The 11,354-nt window shown below is 50.9% G+C and overlaps 1 protein-coding gene across 2 annotated transcripts; it reads right to left on the bottom strand.

Moving 5' to 3' along the window:
- Positions 1–341: 341 nt before the first annotated feature.
- Positions 342–2,115, bottom strand: Clps (colipase). Of its 2 annotated transcripts, XM_057751951.1 has the most exons (3): positions 2,029–2,115; positions 847–969; positions 342–473 (listed from the first exon to the last, which is right to left on the bottom strand). In XM_057751951.1, the coding sequence occupies exons 1-3, from the start codon at positions 2,113–2,115 to the stop codon at positions 342–344; spliced, it is 342 nt and encodes a 113-aa protein (XP_057607934.1). The 2 variants fall into 2 exon arrangements, with proteins under 2 accessions (XP_057607934.1, XP_057607935.1); XM_057751952.1 differs by lacking the exon at positions 847–969.
- Between the last annotated feature and the right edge of the window lie 9,239 nt (positions 2,116–11,354).

Genomic DNA, 11,354 nt, shown 5'->3' with positions numbered 1-11,354 from the left:
CCTCCCCCCCTCCGCTGGAGGCCTGTGCTGTCTGCACCAGCCTGTCTGCCAGGGGCTCAGGAGAGGAGGGAGGCCTGAGCGGGCTGCTCTGTAGGACCGGGTCTAGCTCTGCCTATTCACCAGGCTATCCCTGACCCCAGCCTCCACACACCATTCTGCCCTGTGGGAGCCTGGCCCTGGCAGACAAAGGTTTCGTGAGATTTCTGCTGGCACCGCAAGGACAGGCAGAGGCGGGCAAGGTTGCAGGTGTGCTTTAATTGCCAACCGCTGGCTCAGACGGGACAGCAGGAAGAGCAGGGGAGAGAGGAGAGCGGTGCCTGGGCCCAGCTTATTGCATGAGCTCACTGCTTGGAGCGCCCGACATCAAGGCAGATGCCATAGTTGGTGTTGGTGATGGCGCCAAGGATGGTCTTGTCCCCCTCGCAGCTCAGGCCCCGCTCACAGGGACACCTGTAGTAAACCCCATAGACGCTCTGCAGAGATAGGGAGGTACAACAGAGTCACAGATGGCGGGAACACCTTGGCTATCTTTTGTTCTCTGCCTGGTTGTGAACTGGATTCCTGGCACTTCACAGTGTGCTCCTGACTGCCTCGCCAGGGGGCCTGGGATTAGGCCTCCACCAACACTCTTACTAACTTGAAAGCTCAGAGGAGCCTCTCTTTACTCACCTGTGGAATGGGAACACACACATATCCCACCAACCCAGCGGCCAGTTGTGATGGTCGGGGTGGAGGGGATGATGGGCCGGGCTAAACCCTTTACCCTGTCAACCTCCCTCCTCGCTCCTTCAGCACTCCCTGTCCGGGTGGAGCCCTCCCCGGTCCCCGAGACTGCAGGGCATGTACCTGTGGGGAGCACTCGCTGTTCTCAATGGCCTTGTGGGTGCAGCGGGCGATGCCCAGGATGGTGTCGTGCTGGCAGCATTTGCTGCTGCACTGCATGCTGTTAATGCAGATCTCGCCGTCATCCTGTAGAGACAGCCTGTCAGCCCGAATCCTCCCCCCGTGCCCATCACAGCTACCATCAGCGCCTGTCTGGGGGGCGGGGCAGGTGTGTAGGTCCTACTATTACTGGCTACTTCCTGGTGACCCTGACCAGCCATTGACACCTTGGTGCCTTGCACAGGGGCCCCCAAAGCAAGGCCTCCTACATTTCCTTCCTTTCCTTCTGTGAGACAGGATCTCACAGTCTAGGCAGTCCTGGAATTATGTAGCCCAGGCTGGCCTCAGCCACCCCAGCGGTGGCCTTACAGGCAAGTATCACCACGCCTGGCTTCCCCCACTGTTTGGGGGGGCAGTGAATGTGGAAGTCGTCTCTACACTCACATTTATTGGGCATGGAGGCACTAGCCTTTAATGCCAGCACTGGAGACGCAGAGGTAGATGGCTCTCTGTGAGTTCAAGGCTAGCCTGGTCTATAAAGCAAGTTCCAGGACACCCATGACTATACAGTGAGATCATGTCTCAGATAAACAAAAGCGCTACCCTTGCCTGACAGGTCTGCACAGATTGCTGGACTAGCACCCCTTGCCCCCCTGCCTTCCCCTGGGACGGCTAGCCGCGCAGCGCTTGCTCCCATGAGGTGTGGTGGGAAGACTTCACGGTCCCGGCTTCCCCTGCCTTTAAGCAATGAAGCCTTGGGTGAGGGCCCCGCTTGGCTCTCTGCCTTACAATGAGGGTTGACCGCACTGGCGTTCCTCGGGCATTTAACACGGTGGCTGGCATACAGAAAGGTCTCATCGGAGGGAAGAGACTAGGGTTGTTCTCCTGGCTTTTCTTAGAAAGCTTCCAACTTCTAAGCCACAGGACCTTGCCAGGCAGAGTTTCTGACTTAGAGTTCTGGCCTCGTAGAGAGCACCGTCCCAGCCAGGTGGGGTTCAGAGCTGTCCCTCCGTCTCTCCTGGGATGGCCTCATAATATAGCCAAGGACTCAGGGAGGGATACCCAAGCTGGGTGGCACCCGAGGTCAGGAGCTGAGCTTCCAGAATCCTCACAACAAGACTCTGAGGGCCCCCAGAGACCCCTTACCAGGTTAAGAAAAAGTCCCCGGGGCCCAGGAGCTGCATACGCCACTGCAGCAAGGGTCACAAGCAGAAGGACAAGGGCCCTCTCCATGGTGTCTGGTACAGCTGGTGCGGGTGGCAGCCGGCAGTTCAGAAGGCAGAAGGCAAGACTCAACTGAGGTGGGGGGCCTTTAAAGGAGCCCTATCTACACGGGACCCGCCTTCTGCACACTGAAGGACCGGCCACGAACAGAGATTCAGATGTGGCCTGTGTGCTGGGGGAGGGTCCTGATAAGACAGCTGGCAGAACTCATAAGGGCAGGTGTGTGTGCGTGTGTACGTGTGCGTGTGTGTCCACACATGGGAATGTGGGACATGCTATCTATCGCATTATAGTTAAGGCAGCAGACTCTGGCTGCGTACCTCAGTGGTAGAGTGCGTGCCCTCCCAGCACCCACGAGGCCTGAGTTTGATACCCAACAGGACAAATACAGAAAAAAAAGTAGGGGGAGGCCCTGGATGAGCAACTGCACAAGTGACCAGCCGCGAGAGTTAGGTAAAGTAACCGTCCTGGCTCAGCCGGGGGTGATTGCAAGAGCCGGGAGCGTGGACTGAGCTGGGAGGAGGAGACCGTGAGTCTCACGGGCTCTTTCTGTGTTAATATGAAACTACCAAGTGTATTTATTTGTATTACATACTGCTGTATGCATAGTGCTCTGAACTGGATTATTATCTAGGAGCTCTGGGGATCTGAGCTGGTGACTCCTGCTCCTAAGCAAGGCAAGTGTAGGGTGAGGCGCAAGAGAAATCCAAGACATTTGTGTCACCTACTCTCCCACTTCCCCCCACCCCTCCCCCCACCCCAATCAAACTCAGGCGTGAGGCACAGGTATGAGTCTGTGCTCGTGGGGGATTCCAGAGTCAACCCCTGGCTAAGGTGTGTCTGTTCTCTGAAGGGCACCCCTCTGCCCTGTCCCAGGGAGCTGCCTCCTCAGGCAGTTACAGCTCTGCGGGACGCTCTGCTGTGACTCGGTACCTGCACGTGTGGCGTGGGAGCTGCCCCAGCTGGGCATGGTGGGGTACACCCATCTTCCATCCCAGCTCCCAGGAGGATCTTGAGTTCAGGGCAGCCAAAGCCATATAGCAAGATCCTATGTTTAAAACAAGACCCTGAAACTAACAGGCCCCCGAGTTAAGGTTGTCAGTCACCCTGCACCGACCCAAGGTCATGTACACATAGGAGTACTCCCTACTCCTGGCTGGGAGTGAGGAGGTCTCTGAGCCTGGCGGTGCAGGCTGGGAAGGGCCCAGCTGTCTGAGTGTGCTCAGGTGTGCAAACAGAAAGGCTTTCCCTGAAGATCTGCTTGGTGCCACTGGCACCCCCAAGCCCAGGAGGTGAAAAGCTGCCCCAGGGCCCCAGGTTTGGGTGCTTTTGGCCACAGCTTTGATCTTGACCAACTTGGCTTCAAATATAAACACTTAAAATGGTCATGACCTTGGGTGAGACGTTTAAACTGTGTGAGTTCTCTGAGCCTATTGCATTCCCAGGGCCAGAACCCTGGTTACAAGCTGGAGGAACTAGTCAAGAGACCCTCAAAGCCTAAGGAACAAATACAGGGGAACCCTGACCAGGGAATGTCATCCATTCAGGGATTTGTGTTTGAAGCCATGATCCATTCTTGCCCCTTCTGCTCGGCTTTGCCAGTGCCCCAGGCCTCTGGGCCCTGGGAGATGAGGCCATCAGGGTTGTTTCCCCAAGTCTGCCCAGCAGCTGCAGAGACATCAGAGGACGCTGAAGCATGGTCAGTCTGACTCTAGCAGCTCACGGCCAGCTTCCCACAGGCAAAGTTTCAACCCTTACACCCAGAGTTTCAGAATTCTGTGTTTCCTGATGCATATAAACCAAGGCCTTTGGAAAGCACTAGAACCTCAAGGTTTAACCACCTCTCTTCCTGACCTAGGGAGAATTTTGCTCTCAGTTTTCTTCTGAAAACGAAACAGAGTCCACACATTCATAGGGGTCCATTTCACGGTTGCTCCTTTCGGTAAGGAAGTTACACACACTGGGGAGCAGATGTGGCGCACGCCTGAAACCCCAGCGTTCGGGAGGTGAACGTAGAGAGATAAGGGATATCCTCTGCATGGAGAGCTTGAGAGAGGCAGGGACTACGGGAGGTGGTGTTTCTAAGAACAAAATAAACAAAAGAGAGTGTGTGATTCATTGACCTGGCCAAAAGAGACAGAACTCCCTGGTTGTGCTACGGGGAAGGGGGGTGGAGAAACGGGACAATCCTGCAAGAAAAACTGCAGAGGACACAGGAGCCTTCTAAAGTATGAAAATCATTCTCAAAATAAGTCAGTCGGGTGTGGTGGTGCCAACACTGGGGAGCCAGAGGCAGGCGTGGGCCTGTGAGTTGGAGGCCAGCCTGGTCTGCAGAGTGAGTTCCAGGACAGCCAGGGCTAGATAGAGAGACCCTGTGTCAAATCGAAAACAAAACCAAATAAACCAAACACCCAATGTATATAACACATGTATATATTTAACATATATGTAACTATAGCAATACAATGTTTGTGTGTATACGATACGCATGTATATTTCATTACATTTAATTTTTTATTTTTATGGCATGTGTATGTACGTGGGCACAAATGCCAAGGATCACATGTGGAGGTCAGAGGGCAACTTCTGGGAGTCGGTTCTCTCCTTCCACTGCGCAGGTCCCAGGGAGTAAACTCTGGTCTAAAGGATTTAGTGTGTGTGTGTGCGCGCGCGCACGTGCTTTCATGAGTCTGTGTGCACTGTATGCTTGCACACGTCCACAGAGGCCAGAAGAGAGCTAGACTCCCTGGGAACTGGGGTTACAGGTGGTTGGGAGCCACCCTGGGGCTTTTTACTTGCAGTCCATCCTAACTCTCACTTTTTCTTTTTTTTATTCTTGACAGGGTCTCACTATGTAGGCCTGGCTGGCCTGGAATTTGATATATGGACCGGACTGGCCCCCAGTGCAGAGATCCCCCTGTCTCTACCTCCTGAACAAATGTCACCCCACCCAGTTTCCACCCTAACACTTACTCCGGTTGATAACATCTGGGAAAGTATGCTTAGCTCTGTCTTTAAGATGGTGTCTTAGGCCAGGTGCTGGTGGCGCACATTTTTAATCCCAGCACTCAGGAGGCAGAGGCAGGCGGATTTCTGTGAGTTTGAAGCCAGCCTGGTCTATAGAGCGAGTTCTAGGACAGGCTCCAAAGCTACCGAGAAACCCTGTCCCAAAAAACCAAAAGAAAGAAGAAAAAAGATTCTTTTTTTTTTTTAAATATTTATTTATTATGTATACAATATTCTGTCTGTATGCTTGACGGCCAGAAGAGGGCGCCAGACCTCTTTACAGATGGTTGTGAGCCACCATGTGGTTGCTGGGAATTGAACTCAGGACCTTTGGAAGAGCAGGCAATGCTCTTAACCACTGAGCCATCTCTCCAGCCCCAAGAAAAAAGATTCTTATACCTGGGACGGGATGGTGGCCTGCAGTGCAATCCTATCTGAGGAGCTTGCCACCATCTTCAGAATCTGCCCCTCCCCCACAGCACCAGCTCTAGCAGCTACACCTCCCCACAGGGGCCACCTAGTGAGAACAGACATCTGACCCGTACCCACGTTCAAGCCGAGCAGCAGCACATGTAGTGGCTAACCTTGTTTGACAACTTGACATACCTAGAAGAGTGAATGGTTGAAGAATTGCCTCCATCAGATTTGTAGGGCATTTTCCTGATTGTTAATTGATGTAAAAGGCACACACCTTTAATCCTAGTACTCAGGAGGCAGAGGCAGGTGGATTCTATGAGTTCGAGGCCAGCTTGGTCTACAGAGTGAGTTCCAGGACAATCAGAGCTAAATAGTAAAACCCTGTCTTGAAAAATCAAAAAACAAACAACAAAAAAACCCCAAAACAACAACAACAACAAAAAAAACCAAAACCACTCGTACACATGAAGTAAAGAAGCCTGAAGAAATTTAAAGAAAAAAAAAAAAAGAAAGAAATTTAAAGAAAGAAAGGAGGGGGCTGGAGAGATGGCTCAGAGGTTAAGAGTTCATTTCCCAGCAACCATCTGTAATGAGATCTGGTGCCTTCTTCTGGCCTGCAGGCATACATGCAGACAGAACACTGTATCCATCATAAATAAATAAATCAAAGGAAGGAAAGAAGGGAGGGAGAGAGGGGGGGTGGAAGGATGGGAGGAAGGAAAGAAGGATGGCAAGAAGGAAGGGACCTGAATTTGAGTTTGGGAGTGACCAGCGAGCAACCAGCTGCAGTTGCTGTTCCAAGCTCTTGCCGAGTTCCTGCCTTGGTTTCCCTTGTTGGCAGAAGATGAAATGGTGTTTTCTTCCCCAAGTTGCTTTTGGCTACAGTGCTTATTGCAGCAAGAGAAAGAAAACTAAGCCAGCAGAGAAGTAGAAAAGGCCAAGGAACAAAGTCATGCATCGGGAAGGATGGTGGTTGGATCAGCCCTCAAGAGGCACCAGCAACCAGGCCCTGGTTTCCCAATGTGATATGAAGGCATCAAACACACATGTATGCACGTGCGTGCACACACATGCATGCATACATGCATGCACGCATATACACACACGTACACACTTTTCCCTAAAAGAGACATTCTCAAAGAATCAGCGTGCAAGCTGGTCATGATGGTGTGTCTAGCAGCACTCTGGAGGCCAGCCTGGGCTACTGGGCAAGATTGTTTAAAAAACAAAACAAAAAGCTGACTGTGGTGTCTCATACCTGAAATATTAGTGTTCTAGAGGCTGAGACAGGTGAATTGTTGTGGGTTCAAGGCCAACCTATGAAATCGTGTCTCAGTAAGTGGAAGGGGCTGAGGAGAAGACGCTGTGGGTAAAGTGGATAAAATGTGAGGACTGAGGTTCTAACCCTCAGGACAACATAAAAGCCAGCTGCCTGTCTTCTGTGCGCCAGGGAGGCAGAGACGCAGATCCTGGGGCAAACTGGCCAGCTAGACTCGCTGCAACTGGCCAGCTCCAGGTTCAGCAAGAGACTGCAGCAATACAGAAGGCAGAGAGGGGTCACAGAAGATCCCCAAGGTCAGCTTCAGGCCTCCACAAACACACGCATTGTCTCACACACATGCACCCACACACGGTCAAACATACATACACAGACATGTCAGAAACTATCAGATGTAGATCTGGAGTCTCTGATAAATGAGGGCTAAGCTGCTATCTAATGGTCTGTGCTCTGTGTGCCTGGTAGCTGATGTTCCCACAGCTCCTAACCCTTCCCACGGTGGTGTTTGGTTTAATCTGTATCATTCAACCTTTCAAAGGTATTTGTTTGATATGTATTCTTTTGATTAAGGATGTGGTTTTTTAAAAAAAAATGAGACAAGGAAGTGGTTTTGAGGCCATCGGTCTCTTTGTAGCTCTTCCCTCAGCTGAGGAGTCCCTCTCTTTTCAAAGTCCCCTGCCAAGACGGGTCAGAACCGGTCAGAGGTGGAATGCAGCTTCTGGGGCCTTACCGCGGCAGGGGCAGCCTGGTGATGAAGATGAGGGTGAGGAGGATGATGATGACGTCGTGTATGGATATTTTGCCTGATGTGTGTCTGTGCACCGTGTGAGTGGGTGCCTGGTGCCCTTGGAGACCAGAGGAGGGTGTCAGACCCCATGGGACTGGAGTTACAGATAGTTGTGGGTCCTGGGAATCGGACTGGGTCCTCTGGAAGAGCAGCCAGTGTTCTTAACTAGTTCACGACTTTACAGTCTGCTCTGCTGTCGCCTCCACCTGTCTTCTGGACCTTTATCACTTTGGCTAGTCAGTCAACACACAAATGACCCCACCCCGCCCTGCTTTACAATCCTTCTGTTAGGAATATTTCTTAAGACGAGCCTCTCTGCTGATGCAAATAATTCCAATCAGACCAAATTAAACCGAATCAAAGATGCCCATGTTTAATGCAGTGCTCCCAGGAGGTCCCAAGAAAGCATGGCGAGGGGAAGGGAGAGAAGGGGGAGAAAGAAGGGGAGACCACGCAAAACCCAGAGACCACGTGTTTATTTTCTTGGGGCAGCCTAAAGAGCATGTGGGAGGGGTCATTGCTTGGCGGGCTTTCCCAGACGCGGAGTCCGAACCAAGGCAACTGGGTGGGGGGGCTTGAAGTGGAACTTCCGGCTCCATTCCAAAGATGAGTGCTAGAGGCTGGGTGATGATTCCGACCAAACACCTTCCCTTGCCCGTGTCCCCCGCACGGGCACGGATGCTTTCCTCCGCAGGACCCACAATCAGGCTCTAGGATGCAAGCCCGGGAGCCAGCTCAGGGTCTCTCCAGTCCCTGAACTGTGCGAAATCCCCTGTCTCCTGCTTGGTTACGATCACCTGAGTATTCTGTAAATTAGAGGCTAAGTTGTTAGGGACCCAAGTTGAAGACCCTTGAGAGAATAAAAATTGTTACTTTACCCACATCACAGCAAAGAAAACTCCGACCTGTGTGGAGCGCCCCCTGGTGGCTGTGAGTTCCCATGCATTCATGCTCAGCAAGGCTTGGCGCTGGTAACTCTGCCCATCAGGGGTCCGCATGTGGCTCAAAGCAGCTCCTGAGCCAGTCAGAGCCCTTTGTGGTCCCGCTCCTGCTCGGGTGCACTGAAGGCTTGTGTTTATTCTCCTTAACTTCTACTCTGGAGACCATGGTAATGAAACCAACATAGAATTTCCCGAATTCTATGCATGAACCACCCTATGCTCCGTTGCAAGATTTTTGGAAGTCAGTTCTCTGCTTCCACCATGTGGGTCTCTGAGATGGAACTCGGATCCCAGGCTTGGGGGGCGGCTCTGGCACAACTGGGCAATTTTGTTTTGTTGGTATTGTTGTTGTCTGGTTTTTGTTTTTTGTTTGTTTTTAGTTGGTTTTTTTTTTTTTTTTTTTTTTTTTTTTTTTTTTTTTTTTTGAGACAGGGTTTCTCTGTGTAACCGTGGCTGCCCTGGAACTCATTCTGTAGGCCAGGCTGGCCTCGAACTCAGATTTGCCAGCCACTGCCCCCCCTCCCCCAGTGCTGGGATTAAAGGCATGCGCCACCACTCCACCGGCTCCTATTTTTGTTTCACTATAAAAGGACATGATGTCAAACAGTCTGAGTATTTATTTATGTTCATACTCGCAGGCAAGCGCTATCTCAACCTTGGTCAGAGAAGCTTCTGCAATGCGCAACGGTTCGTGCAGAGACTAGTAAAAGTGCTGAGAATTGGTGACTGCTGAGTGCTCAGCCCTAGTGGGATATCTACATCACCCCCGCAAGGCTTCTGAGAAGAGAGCGGGCAGGAAGAATATAAGAACTTCAAGAAGGGCTGCAGGATGCTGTCTTCTGGCCATATGAACTGGCCACGGCAGTGGCTTACCTAAGCAAGACCTGCATACCTTTGGGCCCCTCCCTCAACCTACTGTCAATGATGGTGGGGTCCCTGAAGACCTATTGGCAGTTACTGGTTTCTGGGGGAGGGCATCTTTGGTGGTGTAACCGCTGGGCTTGTCCAAGTAAATAACCCACGCCCCAGCCATGTTTATTCAAGAAACCTTAATTAAATGTTGTGGGTCAATAGGAAAAAGATGAGAAATAGAAGAGGTGCAGTGGGAAGGGAAAGGGTAAGGGCAGATGGGGGGGTGATCAAAGTACATTCTACATGGGCGCGTGAAATTATAGAATAGAAAAATAATACGATGAACCAGCTTGCAAGTCATCTCATAGGAAAGGCAAACTAGGCTCGTTCCTGTTTATGATTAAATCTGTTTCTCAAGGACTATGCTCCGCCTTTAACCTTAACTACAAATGGTTCTGTACCGCCTGTTCCAGGATTGGCAGTCATGTTTTTGTTTCAAAAGGTTGTTTATAGCCATCTTACAGCCCTACCTTTGTTTCAAAAGGTTGTTATAGCCATGTTGTTATGACTACCTGTTGTTATGATTACCTTCTTATGCCAACCCTGCAATCATGTCTCTGTTTCAGGAGGTTGTTATGACTAAGAGGTTCGGCTATGTTCTGTTCCTGTAACCCCACTTATTTTGGGATTTGGAGACCCCCTCTACCCCTGAGCTATAAAAACCTCATCTTCCTCATGCCCTTGCACCCTTTAAGGGGAGAGAAGCCTGTGTACATGAATGAAAAAGAAAGCTTGCTTTAATTAATTGTTTGCTTTAATTAACTCGACCATAATGATTTGGGTCAGTGGTCTTTCTCCTCACATCTTTGGGATTAACAAATATCCTTACTCTACAGAGACCCCCTTGCAGTATCCCTCATCACCTACCCTACCACATGGAAACAGTTACAAGTCTGCTTTCTTCCTCTGTAGTTTAGCCTCCAGGGCCATATGGATGGAGTCCCATACTGCTCTGTTTTTGGTGATCAGGCTTCTGTGACTTGGTGCAGTGAGTTCCTTGCATGTTGTGACAGGTGCCCCTCCCCTCCGCTTCCTCCCTTTCTTTCTTTTCAATGCTTATAGGGTTCTGTCCGTAGGATTGCCACAGGACCTTCTACATGCTAAGAACATGCTCTAAGTCTTTGCTTGCTGGTTTTCGAGGCAGGGTTCTCACTCGGTAGCCCAGGCTGGCCTCAAGCTCGCGGTGACCCTCTTTCCTCAGTCTCCCAGAAACGGGGATGACAAGTGCACACTGCCACACTCAACTCCCAAGATGGCCTCTCTCTACTGCTCAGCAGTGGTCCAGTGAACAATGGAACTGCACAGATATATGGCATTTGGACTGTTTCTTAAAAGTTTGGGGCACAGGGCAGTGGTGGCGCACGCCTTTAATCCCAGCACCTAGGAGGCAGAGGCAGGTGAATCTCTGTGAGTTTGAGGCCAACCTGGTCTACAGACCGAGTTCCAGGATAGGCTTCAAAACTACAGAGAAACCTTGTCTTGAACCCCCTCAAAAAATTGGGGGCAATTGCTATACAAAGTGTGTGCACATGTACTGGCTAGTTGTTGTGTAGTCTAAGTACTTCCAGCAGTGTCTGGAAACACAGTGTTTGTGGTAGTCATGGCAACCAGCATAAGCAGCTGTTGCTTGCCCCCCCCCCCCAAGCTAAGCAGGGTGTTGTGGGGGTACTGTATCCACTGGCACCCAGGTGAGAAGGAATTCCTTTCTCTGGGGCTGGTTTTGTGATCTAAGTTTTTTTTTCCTGTATTTTTTAAGGGGTAAAAGTACAAATCGTTAATTTCCTAGCCTAAGGCCTTGTGTCAAATAAAAGTTGGTTAAGTACAGAATATTCACAGCTTGTTAGGATAGAGCAAAGGCCAGTAGATTACGTAAACACAGGCTGCTTTTCCATTTCCCAGTCACCCT

Source organism: Chionomys nivalis, chromosome 19, assembly GCF_950005125.1.
Source record: "Chionomys nivalis chromosome 19, mChiNiv1.1, whole genome shotgun sequence".
In the NCBI taxonomy this organism is placed as follows: Eukaryota; Metazoa; Chordata; class Mammalia; order Rodentia; family Cricetidae; genus Chionomys; species Chionomys nivalis.
The sequence above is the reverse complement of the archived record's forward strand: the minus strand, read 5'-3'. Positions and strand labels throughout refer to the sequence as shown.